Here is a 26,688-nt window from a genome sequence, read left to right on the forward strand (position 1 = left end):
GGGAGTATATGCCTAGGTTAGGGGTAGGGTAGGGGTAGGGCCTACCCCTATCCTAGGGGTAGGGAAAGGGAAGATTACGGGTAGGGTAGGGTACGGGTAGGGTAGGGGTAGGATACAGTTAGGGTTTGGGTAGGGTAGGAGTAGGGTAGAGGTAGGAGATCGATACTGAAGCCTATTTTCTATTTTGTGTCTGTCTGTTTGCCTTTTTTTTGACCAGCAATCACGCTGAAACTACAGAATGAATTCAAATGATACTTAAGACGAATTGAGACCATAATACGTAGAAGGATAATAGGATACTTTTTGTCGCGAAAACTTAATCAGAAATGGGTGAAGTAGAGGTAGAAAGTTTGTACGGAAAGTCCTTAATTTTTCTAGGTACATTTGTAAATGTAAAATGATAAGTGGATTATTTATTAGGTATAAGTTATAAAACTTGCAAAATAGAATGTGAAATAGGAGTTGAAAGTTGACATCGATTTTTACGCGGACGAAGTCGCGGGCGTCCGCTAGTAGAATATATATCAATAAAATCAGTATTTTTCGTAACACCTAAATTAAACATTTTAATCACATTAGCACAGTATAACCAGTAGGATGACTTCATACTAGAGGTCGAAACGCGAGCTATACCTACGCACCCCGAACGTGGGGTGATCGTAGGGTGAAGGCAGTCGCGACTGTGCCGCGGTGACGAACGCAAAGTGTATTGGATATTTAATTATGACGACTAGGAAAAAAAGCCTCGCAACTGGTGGGCTATTATTTTTATAAATTTGATTAATATTTTGTATTCTAAAGGCATAATTTAAAAAAAAATATATAAATAAATGCTTAAATAATAAAATTGTGTAAATAGGTAAATGACGAAAACGGTAATATAATATTATTAAATAATTATTTATTATCTTCTTCATTTAGGTTGTTTTCTTTGATTATTATGTAATACATAGATTTAAATCTTATGACATGTATGTTTTGTATACCTGTATTTTAATGTCATAAAGAAGTTAAGTAAAGAAGTTGTTTGAATTTAACAACATTATTGTGTTGCTCATACTTTAATGTATTTGAATAAAAAGAGTAAAGAGCCGGCTGATATTAATATACCTATCCAGATTTTTTTAGTAAAGTAGCGAACCCGGTCAATCTCAATTTTTTTTGTGGTTCCTTCCCTACATGCCAAGTCAGGATCAATTTTTTATCGTTTATTCTATTGTGTGTGTTATTACATAAGGGATTAAAGTGCTAACATAATCTACGGAACCCTACACTGCGCGTGGCCCGACACGCACTTGACCGGTTTTTTATTATTTGGTCACCTAGTGTGGTGGTAATACCAAAATAAATATATGAAGGTCCTTCAAGATCATTGATTAGTATCAGCCTTATTTAAATCTACCAATCAAAAAACAACACGCATTTTATTGATCACTTCCTATTTTACTACAATTTACAAAGTATTTTATTTGTTTATTTAAAAAAAAGTATATTTACAGTCACAAAACTAAATAGAAACACAAAGTTGGCAAATGTAATTAAAATGCTGCAGGCGGGCAGCCCTATCACATGTTTACGGAGCGCGCGGCTGTAGGTATTTATTTCAAAAATACGGCTGAGTTATTCTACTGCTTGTTATATCTACTGTGACATTAGCGACAAGTCTTTATTCTCTTTGTAATGATTATTATATGGACTAAACGTATCTTAATTAATCAATAAACTCCGAGTATCTATTCATTTCAGGGACTGAGTAATATTCCCTCTTGGAATTAGTTTTTTTTTGGACTTTTTATTTATTCCTTTTCTAACGATTGGTATTGGTACCTGTTCGTCACTTATAAAAACTTTTTCACGGCTAAATTATCATGAAGGTCGCTCGCATCTTTACCAGTCTTGAAGCAGTCTTCATAATGCCTCTTTAAAGTAGATCTTGACAAGTTAAACTGTTTAGCAGCCCCTCTTAATGAGAATTGTTTTTCTTTAATTAGTTTGATAGCACTAGAAAGTTCTGTTTTAGAAAAAGGATTCCCTTGATGTTGTTTTCGCTACGAGGAATTTTACCTGTATAAAAAACAACAAAATAATAATATGAGATAAACAGAATTAACAATATCACATTCGAATGTATGTACATTGACCATATGACCAAGGTACAACACCCCTACACATTTATGTTTATTCGCACATGTAAGTATGGAGGTTATGATTAACTCAATTAAGCATACTACATTCTAAACTTGGCTAAAGTACTTGTTTGAATCAAATGGTTTTAAAAAAAATATGTAGTAAATAACAGAAGTAATAAAAGAAATGAAAAATGTTAAATAATTTACTTTTTTGCGGCGAAAACGTTAAACTAATCTCCCATGCAAACTCGATGCAATGGCCGCCTGCAACTAACTTCATGTTGATCAGTCTTTTCAAAGTGCACTATGTTATAGACAAAGAGTCGAAAAAAAGTGCGAACATTAAAAAAATCTAAGTGGCTCTAGGTACAACGGGGGTCAAGGTACAACAGGTTCCCCTATATATTGTGAAGTTTTTTAGTTTAGTTATAAATAGGATTCGCATTTGGAGCGGCCGAGTGCCTTGGATGTTTTATTTCTCTCCGATGCGGATTCCAAACACATGGATGTAATAAAAAGTCCAGACACCGTCTCCTGAGCTAATAAGTGACGCACCCCAATCATGCCCATTCACATATTCATATACGCACACAAAAGCACATATGAAGATATGTGCGCCATTAAATCCCTATTTCTGTTTTTTTTATTGAAATAGCTTAAATTAAATAATATAATTTATCCGGTTACCGCACGACTAGCTTCAGCTTTTATCTTCATTTTATATGTACCCTTTATGTTTCCATTCAGGCCATCTTTGAAAAATATATTTTATTATATGGTAACATTGGCCATACCAGGCCAATGTTACCATATAATAAAATGTATTTTTATCACAGACATCACTAGGATGATAAATACGTACTGACTCTTCCGACACAGTGGGAAAGTTTCGTCGCTTCCGTCCGGACAGTCGACCACGCCATCGCATCTCCCGTCGACGTTGATGCAGCTTCGATCGCGACACTGCCACTGGTTCTTACTGTGAATTAGAATTGAAGACTTTGATTATACAAGGTGTCTGGTAAGGAACCTATAAAGCCGTCAACCAGGAGATATGGAGAAGTAATACATGCCTATAAAAAAATACGAGCTTCGTAGTCAGAATCCTGAGGAAGATGTGAGGACTTCAAGAATTTAGCAAAAAAGATTTAGCGTTCCGGTACGATGCCGTGTAGAAACCGAACAAATTAGCCCGCTTCCATCTTAGACTCCATCATCACTTACCATCAGGTGAGATTGTAGTCAAGGGCTAACTTGTAAAAAATAAAAATAAAAAAAGAATTTGCTTAAAACCTCGAGGTGTCAACCCTAGCTAAGCTTTTGACATTGGACTCTTACATTATTATTGGGAAAACTTGGGAATTCGTACAGTAGGTACCTAACAAGATACACGGACTCTGGACACAGTTCACATTACTCCGGATGCCATGAGAAAATCAGATCAGGTCAAATCCACCTCAGTTAAATTTGGACCTGTACGCAAATTAAATTAAATGTAAACAACGAAATTTCTCAATTTTCAACACAATGGACAACTTTCATTCTGACATTGATAATGACAATAGGGATGATGACAGTTTTTTAAATTGTATATAAATTAAGAGTATGCTAATAGTAAAGCAATTTTGTAAAAGGAACAGGGTATCTGCGATCATTACTTTCGGAGCTACAGGGATTTAAAGGGTCAGATTTACGGCGCTGCCGCGGATCCCTGAAAAACGCCCCATACAAAATGGCACGATTTAGTGACGTCGTTGGCTCGCTTATCGTTAGGTTTGTATCGGCGTTCAAACAAAATTACTTATATCTTTGTTATTTGTGCGTTTATGATTATAGTTCATTTATTGAAAAATGTCACATTTAATGTAAGGAAGCTAAAACTGTATGAAATTTCATCTAATTACGATAAAAAAAATTGATAGATTTTGAAATTTTATAATCTCATTTATTTTGCAAATATCCAGGCAATCTTTGCTTTTTATGTATAAATTAGTTAACATTGACCTTATTTAACCGAATGTATCACAAAAATCAATATATTCAAACCTAGTCATGATCCCCATTCTACATATGAATTTTAGAGGATCAAAAAGGTTCATTTAAATGGTGAAAAAAGAATCTGACACAAGCCGTCAAACAGTTTTCCATAACATTTAGATATGTACCATTTTAGTCCGTAGCGCCGTAAAGTTTTATAATATTTCGTAAAGTGATTATTTTAAGTATGAATTATTATTCTAACAGTGAATATGATATGACATGATTATGTGTTGGTGCTAACAATGCCATATTAACAGAAGTTCGTAGGATTTACGACGAAAGATAAGTTCATTCAACATTGAAAATTATTCATAGTTTAATGTGACTGGGCATTGTGATGAAACTGTGTTATGTAATATGTTGAAGAAAGCCTCATGCTGTGCGGGGTTTAAAGGTAACAAATCAATTCAATTATTTGAAATAAAATAATTTTGATAGAAAATACTTCAAATACAATTAGGGTTATGCAACACATTTTTCCCATACTTCTATACGGATGTGAAGCCTGGACAGTAAAAGAGGACATCAGGAAACGTATAGAAGCGTTCGAAATGTGGGCTTTTAGACGCATGCTGGCTATCAGTTGGACTCACAAAGTGACGAATGCCGAAGTTCTGCGACGCGTCAATCAGAAGCGTGAACTTTTGCAGACCGTCAAGACGAGAAAAGTCGCGTATCTAGAGCACGTGCTACGACACGAGAGATACGAGCTTCTACAGCTCATCTTGATGGGAAAGGTTGCTGGTAGAAGAGGCGTTGGTCGCAGAAAGAAGTCTTGGCTGAGAAACATTCGAGAGTGGACCGGGATCGCGAGCGCCGCACAATTATTTCGCCTCACGAAGGATAGAGACGAGTTCAAGAATCTGACTGCCAACCTTCGCTAGTCGGAGAGGCACCTTAAGAAGAAGAACACATTTTTAAAAAATATAATTTTTAAAATTTAGTATGAAATATTTTTTTTATTATATTAATAATTTTATACACAGAATTATGTTTAGAAGATCATAATATATGAGTAAGTTTCGGGATGTTACACTATTTACCTAACACGTTGTATAATGCATGTATCTGCAAATAAATACAATTGATTGATTGATTGGAGAAGTTTAAACATAAGCGCACAAATAACATAAAACAATAATTTGTATTTTTGTTTGGACGCCCATACAACTGAATCTGATGATTTTACAAATCGGTGACGTCATCGTCTTGCCGCTTTTAGCGATCAAAATAATATCTGCGTAAGTAGTTACTTCAACTATTAATTTTAATTAGTATACTGTTAAGTAATAGGTATTATGCAATAAAATTAAATTTTATGTACCTACCCAATTCTGAGCTGAAACGCATAATTTCATTTTGTGTTGTTAAGTTTTAGGTATTTTAATTTAATCTATTATATAAACCTATGTACATAAAAGATAGATGTAGTAAAAAGTCCAGATACCGTTTCCTGAACTAAATAGTGACGCATCCCAATAATGCTATTTCGTTTAAACGAATTGAGTAGAGTCCTTATCTTGAAAAAGTCCCGCGGCTAAAACCTGAACTAAAATTGACAGCGCCTTAACCTTAGTTTGGACTAATTTAGTATTTTAGTCGAGTACGAACAATTTTTGGATTTACCGTTCCAAAAATCGTTCGTCATCATCATCATTATCATCATCATATCAGCCGATGCACGTCCACTGCAGGACATAGGCCTTATGTAGGGACTTCCAAACATCACGATACTGAGCCGCCTGCAGCCAGCAAATGTCTGCGACTCGCTTGATGTCGTCAGTCCACCTGGTGGGCCGACCAACACTGTGCTTTCTAGTGCGGGGTCGCCATTCCAGCACTTTGGGACCCCAACGTCCATCGGCTCTTCGAACTATGTGCCCTGCCCATTGCCGCTTCAGCTTCGCAACTCGTTGAGCTATGTCGGTGACTGGTTCTTCTGCGGATCTCCTCAATTCTGATTCGATCACGCAGAGATACTCCTAACATAGCTTGTTCCATCGCCCGCTGTGTGACTCTGAGCCTTCTTATGAGGCCCATAGTTAGCGACCAAGTCTCGGAACCATAGGTCATCACTGGGAACACGCACTGTTCGAAGACTTTTGTCTTCAGGCACTGAGGAATTTCGGACGAAAAGATGTCGCAAAGTTTCTCGAATGCAGCCCAGCCTAGTTGGATTCGACGGTTCACCTCTTTCTCGAAACTGGACCTACCTAACTGGATCATATGTCCTAAGTATATGTATTCGTCTACAATTTCAAGTGCAGCATTCTCAACTATAACTGGGTGGAGCGATACATGAGCATTACACATTATTTTTGTTTTGGCCATGTTCATTTTCAGGCCCACCTGTTGAGAAACGCTGCTGAGGTCATTGAGCATGGTACTAAGGTAAAAACAAAATCGTTCGTACTCGACTAAAATACTAAAGTAGTCCGAACTAGGCCTTACATAAATGACAATATGACCGCCATTACCAAATGACAATGGGCGCTATTAAGACATTAGCGCCGCGTCTAGGGGACTTATCTTATGGAAAGGAGTTTACGTAAACATTTGAAGCCAGACCGTCCGTGAATATTTTTTTATATCTGGCAATACTCTTCACACTCACACACAGATATTCGTCGCCATATGGTGCTTCAGTTATTTGACAGCGAGATAGCGTCAATTAATTTTTTTATCTGGCAATACCCTTCACACTCACACATAGATATTCGTGCTTCAGTTGTTTGACAGCGAGATAGAGTCTGCCTATTTTTTAAGTCTATGTCTAGACTCCGCGCCACGAAAAAAGTCTTGCTGCTAAAACCTGAACTAAAATTGACAGCGCCTTACATAAATGACAATAAGACCGCCATTACCAAATGACAGTGAGCGACATTATAATAATAATAATAGGTACGACCCAGCGTCAGTTCTTGAAAATAGCAGTGCATTGCTCTACTGGGACCGAACGATTATCACTGACAGGTATATTGTAGCCAATAGACCTGATATAGTGCTAGTCGATCGGTCAGTGCGTCGTGCAATAATTGTTGATATTACTGTTCCACATGACGATAATCTGGTTAAAGCCGAAAAGGAAAAAGTATCAAAATACTTGGACCTTGCTCACGAGATTACCGCCATGTGGAATGTTGAGTCAACTATTATTGTTCCGATAGTTGTTTCAGTCAATGGTCTTATAGCGAAAAGCTTCGACCAACACCTTAAGAAGCTTTCGCTTAACTGTTGGATCAAGAGTCGGATACAAAAGGCAGTGATTCTTGAGACGGCGCGTATTGTGAGGAGGTTCCTCACTCTGGAGCCCTGACCACCGGTTGCTTGGACACTCAAATGTCCCGCAGCGGGAGGGTTGATTTTTTATTAATAGTGTTTTGTATTTTATATTTATATTGACATTGTTGAAAATTTAATTTTAATCTTACCGGCAAGGTGTTGCTTGACGCTTCACTCTGTACCATCTGTCAGTCCCCAATTTTCTAGAAGGAAAATCCAAGATTAATAAAATTATTATGGTACTTAGAGCTTGGTAAGATCGTTGTAATCACTCCCATGATATGCGGGCGACGGGGCGGGAAGGACGACGCGGGTATAGAGTCGGGCGCGCGGAAGCGTCGCTACCCCCTCCAGGCCCGCGCGGACCATCAGGAGTGTTATGAACGAACTTGCCAAGCTATATATACATCATCATCATTATCAACACATACTCGGCTCACCGTTGACCACGAGTCTCCTCTCGAATGAGAGAGGTTAGGCCAATAGTCCACCACGCTGGCCCAATGCGGATAGGCAGACTTCACACACGCAGAGAATTAAGAAAAATTTCTGGTATGCAGGTTTCCTCACGACGTTTTCCTTCACCGTTTGAGACACGTGATATTTATTTTCTTAAAATGCACACAACTGAAAAGTTGGAGGTGCATGCCCCGGAACGGATTCGAACCTACGTCCGAATCGAAGGCAGAGGTCATATCCACTGAGCTATCATGGCTATAATAGACAATTTAGCAAATATAAAATCCTAAACTGACCCAGACCGTCTTTTGAGAACCACAACACTACCTAAAATAGGGTCTGAAAGTTAGATACTTAATAATTAGAAAAAAAAAGTTTTTACCCCAAGTGATTGATATATTATTTTGTGTGTGTGTGTGTGTGTTTTTTTTGTGTGCGTATACCCGAATCGGTGCAACGTTTTTTTTATTCCACAGTGGTTGTCTGGAAGAGATCGCTCTTTAGCGATAAGACCGCCATTTGTACATTACTTTAAGTAAAGTAAGTGTTATTATAAGTTATTGTTTATTTTTGTTTCAATGTAGAATAAAGTATATTTCTTCTTCTTCTTCTTCTTATATTCACCCGCGTAGTTCCTGTCCCCGTGAGAACACATAATATTCTTTCACCGTTTGAAACGCGCGATATCTAACATCATAAAATCCACACAACTGAATAGTTGGAGGTGCATGCCCCAGACCGGATTCGAACCCACACCCTTCGGAATCTTGGCCATCACAACTCTACTCTTAGCACTCACCCGATCCCGTCGCAGGTACAGGAGTATATGTAATAGTTATTTTAGTTAGTTTAGTGTTTAGTTCTTGAAAATAGCAGTGCATTGCTCTACTGGGACCGAACGATTATCACTGACAGGTATATTGTAGCCAATAGACCTGATAAAGTGCTAGTCGATCGGTCAGTGCGTCGTGCAATAATTGTTGATATTACTGTTCCACATGACGATAATCTGCTTAAAGCCGTTTGGGAAAAGTATCAAAATACTTGGACCTTGCTCACGAGAACCGCCACAAACACACCCTTCGGAATCTTGGCTATCACAACTCTTAGCACTCACCCTATCCCGTCGCAGGCACGCTCGTCCGCGCCGTCCGTACAGTCCGCTACTCCGTCGCACAACACGTCAAGACTAACGCAAGTCCGATCGTTGCAGGAGAACTCATCTGCGCTGAAAATGTCATTATTTATTTATTTATAACACATTTGCTCGTAAAGTATCGCTTATTTCAGCAATTTCAATGTCGTAATGTATCTCATTACGCACATGTGCCGTAATCTCAGACTAATTAGATAAAGACTTGCCTCGCAAGACATTATTTTTCTGTCAAAGTATATGATCAACGATCTTATGCGATTATAAACACTGTCTCTATAGAATCGATGTTTCATAGTTTACAATCGTGTCCGTCGGTTAAAAATCTCCGTAAAAATACCTTTTTGTGTAGTTAAATGGTGTAAAAAACGAACAAAAACTGCTAGTTTAGTATAAGATATGTATAAAATCTAAGCTCTTTTTCCTTAGAAAAATTTTGTTCGTGAATTTGGGTGCGATACTAGTCCTTATGTATTTAGTCTGAGACCGCAATGTACAGAAAAATGCACACGTGCCGTAAAGTAATATAGAACCTTTATCATCCGTCTAAAAACGAACGGTACTTTTTTAAATCTTAGCAAAGAGTTTCTGTCAGAAAAGTGCTCAACATTTTATGAATAAAATTAACTTTGTGAGATAAAATATAAAAAACTAGCGGACGCCCGCGACTTCGTCCGCGTGGAATTTAGTTTTTCACAAATCCCTCGGGAACCATGGATTTTTCCGGGATAAGAAGTAGCCTATGTGTTAATCCAGGCTATAATATATCCCAATAACAAATGTCAGCAGTCGAGGCGTGAAAGAGTAACAAACATTCATATCATCAAAATAATCAGTTTTCGCAAATCTCGGGAAACCATGGATTTTTTCGGGATAAAAGTAAAAAAAAAGTCTATGTGTTAATTTAGAGTAAAATCTATTTCCATTCCAAATTTCAGCTAAATCGCTTCAGTAGTAGCGGCGTTAAAGAGTAACAAACATCCAAACGAACATCCATACAAACTTTCGCGTTTAATATTAGTAGGATTGTAGTGATTGTATTGAAGATCTACAGTGAATATTATTTCGAAACTCCTCTGAACTTAATAATTTGTATTCACCACAATATAAGAAAAAACATATAACAAGACAGAAAAAGTAGAACAGAAGTAGGATACAAAAGGCGGCTTTATCGCTACGTAGCGATTTCTTCCAGGCAACCTTAATATTGTTATCACAAAAGAAAAAATACACCATCCTTATAAGATCACTTTGCTGTCTATTTGCCAATATGTTTGTAGTTTTTGTCTCAAACGGTGAAGGAAAAACATCGTGAGGAAACCTGCATACCAGAGAATTTTTTCGATTCTCTGCGTGTGTGAAGTCTGCCAATCCGCATTGGGCCGGCGTGGTGGACTATTGGCCTAACCCCTCTCATTCTGAGAGGAGATTCGCGCTCAGCAGTGAGCCGAATATGGGTTGATGTTGATGACTAAGGGAAATACTTACAAGCAGGGACTCCTGTTATCCGCTACGGCAGTCAATGCTGGTTTTGTAACTGAAAAAAAAAAACTAAACGTTAGAGAGCAATGGTTTGCATAGTATTCAGACAATGGTAAGCACACACACACAGACTAGCGGACACCCACCACTTCGTCCGCATGGAAATCAATGTAAACTTTCCCTATTTCACCACTTTAGAGAGAGAGAGAGAGAGATTATAAAAATTTATGAATGCCATTATATTTCGTATTTTTTTTATGATTTACGAACAAATTTTTAAAACTGTAACTCTAATAATGAAGGACTTTCCATACAAACTTTCAACCCCAATTTCACCCCCTTCTTATTTTTTTTTTGGAATAAAAAGTATCCTATAACCTTCTCCGTGTTATGGTCTTAAACCGTGCCAAATTTCATTTGAATTAATTCAGTAGTTTCAGCGTGATGCCCGAATAACAAAAAAACACAGACAGACAAAAAATCGAAAAAAAATATTTTTAGCTTCAGTATCAATTATATAATGTCCCCCAACAAAAATCTTCAATTTTTCGTTATGAAAAGTAGCCTATGTGTTAATCCAGAGTGAAATCTATTTCCATTCCAAATTTCAGCCAAATCGCTTCGGTAGCCACAGAGTAAAAGAGGGACAAACATACTTACACACACACACAAACTTTAGGCTTTATAATATTAGTGACGTGCTGTGATAGTGTGAAGTGTGAATATCTAGATTTGTATTAATAATGTTATATTACCGGAAGTATGATTACTGATAAGCTGATAAGTGATGATGCCACGAAGGTCATGGACTAATCTATACTTATAATAAATCTGTAGAGAGGTCAATTCTGTACATGAAATATTTTTCCAAAATAACTATCAGGGGGTGATTAGTGATCGATACTGATGCCAAAAATGCAATCAGTAAAATTTTTGTCTGTCTGTCTTTCTGTCTGTTTGTCTGTCTGAATGTTCGTAATAGAAACAAAAACTACTCGACGGATTTTAACGAAACTTGGTACAATTATTGTACCAAGTTTCGTATTGTTCTTCATACTCCTGGGCAGGTTATAGAATACTTTTCATCATGCTACCATCAATAGGAGCAGAGCAGTGAAGGGAAATGTTGGGAAAACGGGAGAAGTTACTCCATATTTTAAGCTTCCATCGCGTGTGCAGCCTTAATGAATAGGGTAGGGGTAGAGTAGGGGTAGGGTAAGGTAGGTTAGGGGTAGATGAAAATTTACATCGACTTTCACGCGGGCGTCCGCTAGTTTATAATATCTATGTAGTCTATACTAATATTATAAAGAGGTAAAGTTTGTAAGTTTGACACATTTTTTAAATGGGGTAAACTTCGGAACTACTGGTCCGATTTCAAAAATTCTTTCACCAGTAGAATGCTACATTATCGGGGAGTGCTATAGGCTAGGCTATTTTATATTAGTATGGTATATATTCGCCGAGTTAACACAGTTTTTGTCATACAGGTCGGACCGAAAATCCTCTTAAGCAGACTTATTCGCATGCGCTGCCTTAACCATTGTGTAAAATTGAAATTAACGTATGGAGGCTTTATGTATCTTTAAAAGATCTACAAAAAAGTCCGCGACACCATATATCTATCTTCTATATATTAGCAGATATAGTACCTTTTGTGTTTTAAATATTATAAATTTTATATACTTAGATTTGCGTCATTATTTATGCTACGTTGAAATCGATTTTTACGCGGACGAAGTCGCGGGCGTCCGCTAGTCTTATATATATTGGTAACGTAAAAATAAGTTGTAAGGTCACATATTACATACCTTACCATACCATTAATAACAGGACCTGCCTCGCTAACCGTTACCCCTCTGGCAAAGATCAAAAATCAATGATCTAACGCGTTTACAAAAACTGTTGCTATAAAATCGATGTTTCATTGTTATAGGTAATCGTTTTCGTCGTGTAAAGAGCTCCCTAAAAATTCCGGGTTGTGTAGTTGAATAGCATAAAAAACGGCCAAAAACTTGTAGTTTAGTAAAAGATGGAGTAACGGAGATGGATTCATTTGTAAGTATTTCTACCTTAATTTTATCAAATTTGTAATAAAAGCAATTTCTAAGAGAATCGATTCTTGTGACTGAACAGCAAAAAATTGATCATGTATATCGATTTTTATTATTGTATTATTATATAGGTACATATTCTGTGGACAGTCTAAAGGATGTGTTTGTTAGTCTGTGTAAAAATTACGCGTGTGTGTATTGCGAGGCAAATTTATAGTTGTGTGTAGTGTATGGACACAGAATATACATAATGGTGTTAAATATTTTCGATGTGTGAGTTTACCTCGTCCCCTTCAAAAAACGACAGACTTTTTTGTTTGTGAATTTGAGTGCGAAACAGGTCCATAGTCTAAATAGTCAAAGGTTGACAAAATTATGATGATGAACACTTTTGACGTGAAAATGTCTTATAATTCGATGGAGTCTGCACACTCGAAAAAAGATGACGTCATGCGCCGTTCCCTCGCTCTAGGGTTGCCAACTTTTTTTATAAGAAATTAAATATGAAGATGAAGATTATTAAACAGTATTTTAGAAAAACGAAAAGTATTTTATTAACCGACTTCCAAAAAGGAGGAGGTTCTACGTTCGGCTGTATGTATGTTTTTTTTTTATTTATTTATTGTTTTAAATACGTTAATTAAAATTTTCTTTCGAAAAATGTAACCATTCTATCAGTATTTTCTAACGTTATCACGTTCAACTATCGTCAGTAAACCGACTTTACAGACAACTGTTTTTTTAGTTACCTTTCTCACTTGTTACCTGCCCAAGTATCACAGAGCAAGTCTCCACAAACTGGCAGGTTGATGAAAATATAAGTTATGTCAGATCGCTCTGGGATCTTGGTCTATTATTTTTTTTCTCGTTCGTTTATTAGTCCTTAGTTTATTTGACAGTGTTTAATAAAATACTAAATATAATAAAAAACACTATTAAAAATTGATAAAAAAAATCTTCTATTCGAAAAGTGATGATGACAGTTTTTTAAATTGTATATAAATTAAGAGTATGCTAATAGTAAAACAACTTTGTAAAAGTAACAGGGTATCTGCGATCATTACTTTCGGAGCTACAGGGATTTAAAGGGTCAGATTTGCGGCGCTGCCGCGGATCCCTGAAGGACGCCCCATACAAAATAATACGATATAAATAATGACGTCGTAGGTCATAATGATCGTTAGATTTGTATGTGCGTTCAAACAAAATTACTAATGTCTTTGTTATTTGTGCGTTTATGTGTATAGTTGAAATATTAAAAAATGTCACATTAAATGTAAGGAAGGTAAAACTGTATGAACTTTCATCTAATTACGATAAAAGATTTTTAATAGATTTTAAAATTTTATAATCTTATTTATTTTGCAAATATCCAGACAATCTTTGCTTTTTATGCGTAAATTAGTTAACATTGACCTTATTTACCAGATTGTATCACAAAAATCAACATATTCAGACCTAATCATCATCCCTATTCAACTTATAAAACATCAACGTTCGAATTACCTTTATTTCTTAGTAGGCTGACGTAGATGCATATTTGAACATAAAGGTTTTCCTCAAAAAAACCCCTGTTTAACCAACTACGCAGAACATAACACGTAGACGCTACAACATCTTTTCTGATAAGTAGGCCAACACTAGAATTAATATTGAATTTTGTAACAATCGCTTTTCATAAAATTAAAATCAAAAATAACAGAAAACTAAATATATGTAAAAAGAAAACCTCTTTAGTATTATTTCTTTTTGGTATTACTTTTTTTCATGACATTGTCACATTTAAAATATTCGACATATTATTATTGACTTAATAGCAAAATATTGAAATTTTTATTAAAATATTAAGAATTAATTATCCATTATATTTATATACTTGCAAAAAAGTATTAAAAGAATTCTTAATAACACAAAATTATAGTCTAAAAGAGAAGCCCTGGTCAATATTTAAATGTAAAATTTATAATTTATTATTAAAAAAAGTTATTATGACATTCAAGATTATTTTATGGACATGGACATTTTGTAACTTATTATTTTGTAATTGTGACATTGTATTAATTTAGTTTTATTTTTTTTTCTCTTCGTTAAAATGTATTTAATTATTTAAGATAATTCATACACCAGTTTACACCAGTTATGGTAAAATGTATAAAGACTCAATTCTATAAATGTACCATCATGTTAAACATACATTTTCATGAATAAAATATCATTTATTCATTCATTATACCTAATGTAACCTACACACTAGGATTAATTCTAAATAGGTTTCATTACGGCTTGATAAGGAAGAGCGGAGCCTTCTGACACCGGAGTGTACAACTCTTAAAAGAAGACTCTAGCCTTTAATTATTTGTTATTCGATTGATGTTACTGAAATAAACTATTTTTTTAAATCATGGCTAGCTTCAACATCATCATTATCAGCCGATGGACGTCCACTGCTGGACATAGGCCTCTTGCATGGACTTTCAAACAAAACTGTCTCGAGCCAGTCCAGCGGCCCCCCGCAACCCGCTTGATGTCTTCGGTCCACCTAGCGGGGGGTCGACCAACACTGCGCTTTTCGGTGCGGGGTCGCCATTCCAGCACCTTGGGACCCCAACGCCCATCGGCTCTTCGAACTATGTGGCCCGCCCATTGCCACTTCAGCTTCGCGACTCGCTGAGCTATGTCAGAGACTTTAGTTCGTCTGCGGATCTTTTCATTTCTGATTCGATCACGCAGAGAAACCCCAAGCATAGCTCGCTCCATCACCCGCTGAGTGACTTTGAGCCTTCTAATAAGGCCCATGACTAGCTTAGCAAGCAACAATAATATTCAAAAAAATCTAAAAACCCGACAGCATAACCTGCTTGCACCTCTAGTCATCCGCCTTGCGGATTTTTTGTATAGCAATTAATAAATATACATTTTTTTTTTAATAATGCCATGATATACTAAATCCGTAAGACTCGAGCTCAACAGTGAGCCGAATATGGGTTGATAATGATGATGAATATCAGTAAAGATATTTTATAAATATTCGTTGTATCGATGCTAGTATTTTTCAAGATTTTCCTGTTTTACCTCTTAATTGTCTATCAAATAAACGGTTTTCTAAGAACACGTTTTATCATACTTCGTTGCTTAAAATACTAATCATACAAATCTATATCTATATCTATCTATCTATCTATATCTATATTTATAAAAAAACTGATTGAATTCTATACATTTATATGCAATTTGAGATTTTACTTATACCATTTGTTACCGTGGCATAACGGAAGCCAGCGCCATCTAGAATTTATACTTATAATACGAATTCTGTACATTCTGTACATTGAAGTTATTTTAAATTTTTATTGGTGGGCATTATATAATCGATACCTACTGAAGCTAAAAATATTCTTTTTCGATTTTTTGTCTGTCTATCCGTCCGTGTTTTTTTGTTATTCGGGATTAAAGGTAATAGTAAAATTATTATTCGTTATTTAAATCAAATACATAATAAATTAGGCGATTCAGCGTTCCGATACGATGTCGTGTAAAAACCGAAAGGGGTGTGGATTGTCATCCTGCTCCTAACAAAGTAGCCCGCTTCCATCTTAGATTACACCATCAGGTGAGATTGTAGTCAAGGGCTAACTTGTAAAGAGAAAAATAAAATAAAACCTTAAACCTCTGAACGGATTTTGATGCCGTTATAATGGAAGAAGTAAACAGTACATGTAAGATATACGTGTTAAGATATATATATATATATATACCTACACTTAACATCAGATGAGATCGCATTCAAGGGCAAACTATAAAAAAAAATAAGAATAAAAATCTTCGCAATCTACGTTTTAAGATACGAATAAAAGCAAAACGAGACTTAATATACTCCAACTAAGTGAGATCTTTGCGTATCAAATCGGACTTTAAAAAAAAAACAAATAGGTATACTTTTTTTTTTAGATATGAAATTGGCAAAGATCGGTGACTATACATCATTTAGAGTATAATTTATTCTTGTATTTTGTCTACAGTATACTGGTATACCTACCTACGGTAGACAACAATAATAATTAATGATATAGAAATACGAAAATAACAATACTCACATATAAAAACAAGGAAAACTAAGCACACGAAGCGCACCATATTTATAAACACAATTTAATTACTTATTTTAATTAAATAAATAAGATTTATATAAAAGTCATTAAATACTTATTGATATGCATAACTTTTAAACGTAATGAGGTATTTTGAGACGAAACGAGAACTAGGTACGGGAAACCCAATATGACTGATTGTGTTGTCAGATTATTTCGATGAGTTTTCCTTAACTAAACCTACTATAAAAAAAAATTACAACTTCAATAACATAAAACTACCTGTTGATCACTTTGAAGTCGGTGCTTTCCCGGTGATGTATTAATTCAAGCCATGTAAGAATATAATAAAGATTAAGGTGTTTCAGACAGAGTTATTATATGTAGCTCTTTCAGAAACGACTTAAATTGATACAAAAAAAATCTTTCATTATAAGAAAGCTACATCTTCACCGAATAAAAAGGGTTATATTTTTACCCCGTAGTCCCAAAATAGAGACGCGAGTTCATAGCTTTTCCCCGTCATAACACTACCCAATATGTATCTATGGCTAAAGTTTCAAGTATATAGAAAGAAAGAAAGAAAGGAAAATGCGTTTATTTCGAAATTATGCCACACATCACAATATCTCCAGTACACCATGACATCCAGGACCCTGCGATGTGTGGCATAACCCCGAACCCCGAAAATGGCCCCAGCTCAGCATAATGCTACGTGACCATTTGAATTTGGACACGTAGTGCTGATTTTCAGTTAGAAGCACAGATTGGGTAACGCCACGAACACAGCTAACACAACCTTATAATCTAAACTAATACCTACAATGACATTAAACTGAAAAATAAACTTAATAATAAATAACCAAAAAGAACTAAAATGAGTTAAACTATAGACCTAATAAAAAATATTATACTATTATTTCAATACATAATTACATATATAATATTATATAGAAGTTTATCCCCTATTAATGGGAAACACCAAAACTCTGGCAACACTCAACTAATGACCGCGAAACTGGTTCGCGAGAGGTTACAACAACATGATAATATAAATACCTACATCTTTTAAATTACAACTTACGTAGAGGAATCGGGTATTCACATTATCTATCTATAATAATATATGATTAGCCGGGATAGCCCAGTGGATATTACTATATGACCTCTGCCTCCGATTCCGGAGGGCGTAGGTTCGAATCCGGTCCGGGGCATGCACCTCCAAGTTTTCAGTTGTGTGCATTTTAAGAGATTAAATATCACGTGTCTCAAACGGTGAAAGAAAAAACATCGTAAGGAAACCTGCATACCAGAGGATTTTGCTAATTCTCTGTGTGTGTGAAGTCTGCTAATCCACATTGGGCCAGCGTGGTGGACTATTGGCCTGACCCCTTTCATTCTGATAGGAGACTCGAGCTCAGCAGTGAGCCGAACATGGGTTGATAACGATGATGAAGGGCAGACGAAGTCGCAGACGTCCGCTAGTTACCTCAATAAAGACGAGATGCCAGGGATGCTGTATGAGGATTTTATATTTGCTAAATTGTCTATTATAGCCGTGATAGCCCAGTGGATAGGACTTCTGTCTTCGATTCGGACGTAGGTTCGAATCCGACCCGGGGTATGCACCTCCAACTTTTTAGTTATGTGCATTTTAAAAAATTAAATATCACGTGTCTCAAACGGTGAAGGAAAAAACATCGTGAGGAAACCTGCATACCAGAGAATTTTGCTAAATCTCTGCGTGTGTGAAGTCTGCCAATCCGCATTGGGTCAGCGTGGTGGACTATTGGCCTCACCCTTCTCATTCTGAGAGGAGACTCGTGCTGAACAGTGAGCCGAATATGGGTTGATAATGATCTATACTAATATTTTAAAGAGAAAATACTTGATCGTTTGTTTGTATTGAATAGATTCTGAAGCTGGGTCGATTTGTAAAATTCTTTCACCAATGGAAATCTACATTATGAAGGAGTAACATTGGCTATATTTTATTCCGGTATTCCTATGGAAATGGGAAATTTTGATGTCCTCCGTAGCGCAGTGGTATGCGCGGTGCATTTACAAGACGGAGGTCCTGGGTTCGATCCCTGGGCCGATTGAGGTTCTCTTTGGTCCAGGTCTGGCTGGTGGGAGGCTTCGGCCGTGGCTAGTTACCACCCTACTGGCATAGACGTACCGCCAAGCGATTTAGCGTTACCGTCGATGTCGCGTAGAAACCGAAAGAGGCGTGGATTTTCATCCTCCTTCTAACACGTTAGCCCGCTTCCATGTTAGATTGCATCATCACTTACCATCAGGTGAGATTGTATTCAAGGGCTAACTTGTAATACTACGCGGCTGGCACCGCGTGGTTTAGAATTGTCATTCTAGAGTAGGCAGAGTTTTATTCAGGTAGGTACTTACATAAATGAAACATTTAAAAATTTGATACAACATTTTTTATTTCTGTGTAAATTTACAATTCCTAAAACCAGCGATTATCACAAATTTACTAACGTTAAGTATATATGTCACTGTAAAATTGTAAGCAGGTTTAAATTATAATCTATATAGGAAGATTGTGAACTGTCGAAAGATTGTGAACCGCAACTGCTTACAATTTAACATGTTATTATTCGGTAGATTATAAGGAAGAAAGAAATAAAAAATACCTAACCTAACCTAAACATTGGTTTCTGAGTCACTTAATTTCTAGATTCAAGATACATTATAAATCCAATGGTATTTATAATTTTACAGTGTCATATACACAAAAAATGCTTTCGAAAATTTATTAATAAAATAAACACATATACAGGGTGCTCGGGAATATTTCCCATAACTTCAATTAATTTAATTATTAAGTAATTAATTAAATAATATTTTTTTAACTAAAAAATAAAAACTTTTTATGTTTTCATACAAAGTAATTCAAATAATACCAACAATCCACGCCTTGCTTTTTAAAATTACTAAAGTTTGGCTACGTTAAATTAGGGATGATGACTAGGTTTGAATATATTGATTTTTATGATACATTCGGGTAAATAAGGTCAATGTTAACTAATTTATACATTGTCACATTTACACATTGTACAAAGATTGTCTGGATATTTGCAAAATAAATAAGATTATAAAAATTTCAAAATCTATTAAAAATCTTTTATCGTAATTAGATCAAAATTCATACAGTTTTAGCTTCCTTACATTAAATGTGACATTTTTTAATAACAAATATATTAGTTATTTTATTTGTTCGCCCATACAAATCTAACGATCATTATGCACCTACGTCATTAATTCGTACCATTTTTTATGGGGCGTTTTTCAGGGATCCGCGTCAGCGCCGCAAATCCGACCCTTTAAATCCCTGTAGCTCCGAAAGTAATGATCGCAGATACCCTGTTACTTTTACAAAATTGCTTTACTATTAGCGTACTCTTAATTTATATACAATTTAAATAACTGTCATCATCCCTAATATAAGTATATGTATGCGTTGTATAAGGGAAATAAATATTTTAATTTACAAAAGAAATATTATTTGCTCCGAAAATATAACTTTTAATTAAAAAGTGTTCAAAGAACACATGTTCTTTGAATACTTTTTAATTAATTTTCGGTAAAGAATATAATCCCAGCGTTATGAGAAATACACAGCACCCTGTATATAGTTCAACCACAGAGTACTTTTTATATAGGGCATTTATGAGTGTGACTTATCTAATATATAAAATTCTCGTGTCGCGGTGTTCGAACTTGAACTCCTCCGAAACGGCTCGACCGATTTTGATGAAATTTTTTGTGCATATTCAGTAGGTCTGAGAATCAGCCAACATCTATTTTTCAAACCCCTAAATCCTAGGATAGGGTAGTGGTAGGGTAGGGGTATGGTATAGGGATAGGGTAGGGGTAGGGTAGCGGTAGGGTAGGGGTAGGGTAGGGTAGGGGTAGGGTAGGGTAGGGTAGGGGTAGAGTAGTTGTAGGGTAGGGTAGGGTAGGGGTAGAGTAGGGGTAGGGTAGTGGTAGGGTAGTTGTAGGGTAGGGTAGGGTAGGGGTAGAGTAGAGGTAGGGTAGGGGTAGGGTAGGGGTAGGGGTAGGGAAGAAGTGCAAATAAATAAATTAATAAGTCAAAGCGAAGCTTGAGCGAGTCCGCTAGTATACATATAATTTCATTATAATTGTATACAAAGCTGCAGATATTTGAATAAGTACATTTAAAATGTTTACAATAAAATTAGCAACATTATATATTACGCCATACATTAATTAAATAAAATAAATTAATTTAATAATTTAAATTCATTACATATTTAATAGGCAATAATTGTCATTTTGTTTATAGTCATGCTGGTCTTATGATTTAAAAAAATGTTTGACATTTATTTTCACTTCATTTAATTTTAGTGACAAGTTAGCAGACACTAACTAGTTATTTTTTTTTTAATTATAAAAAAATGATACAATGATATTATTTAAAAAAAAATCTAATACTATCCATTAAATAGAATTCGATGTATCTAGAGAGATTTTTAACTTCTATGCACAGATCAAATAATGATTATTTTCAAATCTGTGCTTCTATGAGTGAAAATTGTATATTTTTTTAACAGTATTTTAAATCCCCGACACAGTATTTTAAATCTGTTTTTGGTTCGAGCCGATGGGCACCTCCTTATCAGTGGCGTGCATAAGGTTGTCGATCAGGGTATGCACTAGTAATAAAAACTGGAAAAAATTGTCTATAATAAGCACTAAGAAGACAACTCTTAGGGTATGCATCACTTTAATGCATGTATGAAGTGCACGCCACTGCTCATTATATAAATGCAAAAGGTCATTCTTCACGAAATTTAAAAAAAAACCGCTTGACGTCTATAGTGAGAAGGTATTTGCATTCACTAACTGATTTGATAAATTCTTTCAGTGATACATAGCCCATTTATCGAGGAAGACTATAGGTTATATATTATCCCATATTCCAACGGGAACGAGAACCACGCGGGTAAAACCACGCGCCATCAGCTAGTCAAACATCACCCTACAGTGTGTTGATTTTTTTTTATTTATTTAAAAAGTATAAAATATCACAATTAGATTCAATTTGAATCTAAGTCATTTTAAAAATAAATGCTTATAAAATATTTAATAATTGTAGCTAATTTCATTTGGTTAGTACTTATATCTAATATATATATATAATAGTTATTTTTTCAACAAGAGAGCAAAATCCGTTTTTCGCTACGAGTGCCGAGTTAGTATCCCGAGCCTTGTGAGGGATTTAAAGTCGCAAGAAGCGAAATATTTTGCTCTCGTGTGACAAATACAATTTTTCACCTTATTAGCGAAAAAATACAATATGTTAGAAAAAATACATTTAATAATACGTATTTTTACTTTAATAAAATTAATAATCTTTCATCATCTTAAACAGCCAGATATATAAATAGTTTGAATTTAATTACATGAAAGATAATTACATCAACGAAATACTAAAATAAAATCAATAAAATGAAAATTCAACTAAAAATGATAACAAAATACTTAAAAGAAAACACGTTTAGTTTCTTATTCCTAAAAATGATGTATAAAATATTAACTATTCTAATAATATTATTATAATTCACATAATTAAAATATTTATCACAATCACGAGACTTTTCCGGTAAATTCATTGTTTATTATATATGTAGGTAGGTCTGTAATTGTCACTCGATTCATTCATATCTATCATAGATAATTATTAATTTAATAAATGGCAGTAAGATTTATTTTATATCGATGAGTTTTTAGACTACGGCAATACAACGTTCATTTAGAGAAACACAATATCAAAAAAAAAAAACAAAACATTTGTTTACTGCAATTTTTGTAATGTTTTTTTTCTCAGTCATAATGAAACGGCAAAAGTATTACACCGTACAGCCAAAGAAAATATATTTTGTATTTTCTGTTATTTTTAAGTTCGGATAATAATTATAAGAAAGATTAGATTTTTTTTAGTTTTATATCGTTTCCAGATCGGGGTATATTTTTTTCAATATTTCCTTTTTATGTTAAATTCTCATTTACTAGAAGACAACCTTCTTCGTACGGTGGTGCAAGTGGGGCATTAAAAAAAAAGCTTATACTTATTAAGCTTTGCTATTGATTATGCTTATACTTCTAGTTCTGTACTTTAGCACAACATGTTGGTCACTCCTCAGAAGTGGTTAAGTACAAAAGGCACCAATGAGATCGTAAACAAAAAAGCTTTTCATAATATTCAGAAGGTGACTGGAGTGCTGCAGGAGGTAGATTACTATGGGGATGATGACTAGGTTTGAATATATTGATTTTTATGATACATTCGGGTAAATAAGGTCAATGTCAACTAATTTATACATAAAAAGCAAAGATTGTCTGGATATTTGCAAAATAAATGAGATTATAAAATTACAAAATCTATTAAAAATCTTTTATCGTAATTAGATGAAAATGGGTGTTTATATTTCTAGTTCTGTACTTTAGCACAACATGTTGGTCCTTCCTCAGAAGTGTATAAGAATTAAATATACGTATGAGATCTTAAACTAAACAAGCTTTTCATAATATTCTAAAGGTGACTGGAGTGTTTCAGGAGATAAATTAGAATAGTGACATCATCTCATAGAGACTATGGCAAGATTTTTTAAATAGGAAGCGATTCGATACACTTCTATGTATAGATAAATTAGAATAGTGATAGAGATTATGGCAAGATATTTTAAATAGGAAGCGATTGCATATACTACTTAATACTTATACTTCTAGTTCTGTACTTTAGCACAACCTGTTGGTCATTCCTCAGAAGTAGATAAAAATGAAAGGCACCAATGAGATCTTAAGCTAAAAAACTTTTCATAAATATTCTGAAGATGACAGAGTTTCACTGGGTAGATCATAACAGTGACGAACTCTGCATGGAATGTGATTGCATTTATTTATTTATTCTTCTATACAGTATACGCTGTAGCATGGTGCGGGTGACAGTTTATGATGTCCATAATACGTGCTATTATCGTCAATCGCGGCAATCTTTCAAGGGTGAACCGTCACCTGCACCATGCTACAGCGCACGAACTATAGTTCTATACATTAGCACAAAAATGTGAACAAAAAGACACAGGGGTACAATGGACTTCGTCATCAACAGATTCTTAAATCGTACACCTTTAGAGCCTCAATAGCTCAACGGTAAGAGCGGTCGGACTCACCACCGAGGGGTGTTGGTTCGATCCCCGCCCCGTTGGTCTATTGTCGTACCCACTCCTAGCACAGTCTTTCCCGACTAGTTGGAGGGGAATGGGAATATTGGTCATATTTAAAAATTTGGCAAATATTCTTTTTTTTAAAAAAAAAAAAAAAAAACTTTCATCATTGCAAGATTTTTTAAATGGGAAGCGATTGCATATACAGTAGAACCCGTTTAAAGCGATGTCGCAGGGACCCAACTAAAAACGCGTCTTAGACGGGAAAGTCTAAGTAAAATTAGTGTAAATTAGTGTATTTGGTGTAAAGACTACCTAATTATGCTTCTTAAAGTAATCACTTATTCTGGTATGACAAAAAGATTTTGATGCATTAGCAATGGGGATGATGACTAGGTTTGAATATATTGATTTTTATGATACATTCGGGTAAATAAGGTCAATGTTAACTAATTTATACATAAAAAAAAAGATTGTCTGGATATTTGCAAAATAAATGAGATTATAAAATTCCTTCCTTACATTAAATGTGACATTTTTCAATATTTGAACTATAAACATAAACGCACAAATAACAAAGATATTAGTAATTTTGTTTGTACGTACATACAAATCTAAGGATCATTACATTACCTACGACGTCATTAGTTCGTGCCATTTTGTATGGGGCGTTTTTCAGGGATCCGCAAAGCTGACCCTTTAAATCCCTGTAGCTCCGAAAGTAATGATCGCAGATACCCTGTTACTTTTACAAAATTGCTTTACTATTAGCGTACTCTTAATTTATATACAATTCAAAAAACTGTCATCATCCCTATTACGAAATTTACTTTTGCAGTGAGTTAGAAGACCTTTATGATGTCCTTATCTATCTGTTGTAATTTATTTGTCGCATTTGGAATTACACACGTGTGACATGTAGGCGTATTAAACGGGATGACGAATCGTATTAAACGTTAGGAAATGTATGAAAACATGTCTCAAGTTGTAGGGACTTTATACCCCCATAGGCGTATAAAGAGGGTGGGCCGGGGACTTGTGTCCAATGAGAATGTTTTCTTGAGACATTTTGAGTCCAATGAGAATGTTTTCTCGAGACAACTTGAGTTTAATGAGAATGTTTTGTTGAGACAACTTGAGTTTAATGAGAATGTTTACTTGAGACAACTTGAGTTTAATGAGAATGTTTTCTTGAGACAACTTGAGTCCGATGAGAATTTTTTCTTGAGACAACTTGAGTCCAATGAGAATGTTTTCTTGAGACAACTTGAGTCCAATGAGAATGTTTTCTTGAGACAACTTGAGTCCAATGAGAATGTTTTCTTGAGACAACTTGAGTTTAATGAGAATGTTTTCTTGAGACAACTTGAGTTTAATGAGAATGTTTTCTTGAGACAACTTGAGTTTAATGAGAATGTTTTCTTGAGACAACTTGAGTCCAATGAGAATGTTTTCTTGAGACAACTTGAGTCCAATGAGAATGTTTTCTTGAGACAACTTGAGTTTAATGAGAATGTTTTCTTGAGACAACTTGAGTTTAATGAGAATGTTTTCTTGAGACATTTTGAGTCCAATGAGAATGTTTTCTTGAGTCCAACTTAAACGCCGGTGCCTATACCTGAGGAATGTATTTTGAATGTACGCACATAGTGGTTGAGACCTCTTGCTTTAGGTGATGAATGCACAAATCATTGCCTCCAGTAGAGTTTGATCATCTTCGCGTGTTTCATCACTTTCTCGAAGCTGGTGAAGGCTTTTGTGTTGCAAGAATTGCCGCGGCCATGTGGACTGGACGACACTATGCCTGGAACCAAGATTTTGAAGTGAAACTTCTTTAGGCGCCTTCTTTCTTCTTTTTGACGGCCTCCGTGGCGCAGTGGTATGCGCGGTGGATTTACAAGACGGAGGTCCAGGGTTCGATCCCCGGCTAGGCAGATTAAGATTTTCTTAATTTGTCCAGGTCTGGCTGGTGAGAGGCTTCGGCCGTGGCTAGTTACCACCCTACCGGCAAAGACGTACCGCCAAGCGATTTAGCGTTCCGGTACGATGCCGTGTAGAAACCGAAAGGGGTGAGGATTTTCATCCTCCTCCTAACAAGTTAGCCCACTTCCATCTTAGACTGCATCATCACTTACCATCAGGTGAGATTGTAGTCAAAGGCTAACTTGTAAAGAATATATAAAAAAAAAGGCGCATGAGGGTAAAATTTTTACAGATGCAACGTCACGCCGGTATGTCTAAGGTATTTTTATGATAAAACTGACCGTTTTGCTGAAAATCGCGAAAAACTAATTTTTTTGACCTTTGACCTTGAATAATTTTTTTTCCTTGCAGGGGAAAGATGGGGAACTTTCAAATTTAGTTTTTTAATTATATTTTAAACAATCTTACCGATTTTGAGCTTTGAGCTTTAGGTAATTTTACTATTATTTTTTGTTTTAATTTGACCGGAGTGAAATATGTATGAAAATGACAATAATATTAACTTAAATATTCATTTACACTGTAGAATGCCTGTTGAGTTAGGTATTTATATAAATTATTTTTAAAGCAAATTATATTCTTTTCTTTCCTAATTTCTTTTGGTCGACATCAACCCATATTCGGCTCACTGCTGAGCTCGAGTCTCCTCTCAGAATGAGAGGGGTTAGGCCAATAGTACACCACGCTGTCCCAATGCGGATTGGCAGACTTCACACACGCAAAGAATTAAGATGATTCTCTGGTATGCAGGTTTCCTCACGATGTTTTCCTTCACCGATTGAGACACGTGATATTTAATTTCTTAAA

At 35.3% G+C, this 26,688-nt stretch overlaps 2 protein-coding genes across 2 annotated transcripts in view; both read right to left on the reverse strand.

Annotated features, from left to right (window-relative positions):
• Positions 1–16,880, reverse strand: part of LOC112053910 (modular serine protease) — a 44,197-nt gene extending 27,317 nt beyond the window's left edge. The window contains exons 1-5 of the mRNA XM_024093518.2: positions 16,694–16,880; positions 10,552–10,600; positions 9,028–9,138; positions 7,601–7,654; positions 2,992–3,108 (exon numbers count right to left, since the gene is read on the reverse strand). Coding sequence (XP_023949286.1) covers positions 2,992–3,108; positions 7,601–7,654; positions 9,028–9,138; positions 10,552–10,600; positions 16,694–16,733 — 371 coding nt within the window. The 5' untranslated portion in view covers positions 16,734–16,880. The remainder of the gene's footprint in view (positions 1–2,991; positions 3,109–7,600; positions 7,655–9,027; positions 9,139–10,551; positions 10,601–16,693) is intronic.
• A 2,233-nt stretch (positions 16,881–19,113) lies between these two features.
• The window catches only part of LOC112053909 (modular serine protease), a 49,257-nt gene continuing 41,682 nt past the window's right edge, over positions 19,114–26,688 (reverse strand). Inside the window, exon 20 of the mRNA XM_052889873.1 lies at positions 19,114–25,702. Within this exon, the coding sequence (XP_052745833.1) occupies positions 25,587–25,702 (116 nt within the window). The 3' untranslated portion in view covers positions 19,114–25,586. The remainder of the gene's footprint in view (positions 25,703–26,688) is intronic.

The sequence above is a fragment of the Bicyclus anynana genome, chromosome 26 (assembly GCF_947172395.1).
Source record: "Bicyclus anynana chromosome 26, ilBicAnyn1.1, whole genome shotgun sequence".
Lineage (NCBI taxonomy): Eukaryota > Metazoa > Arthropoda > Insecta > Lepidoptera > Nymphalidae > Bicyclus > Bicyclus anynana.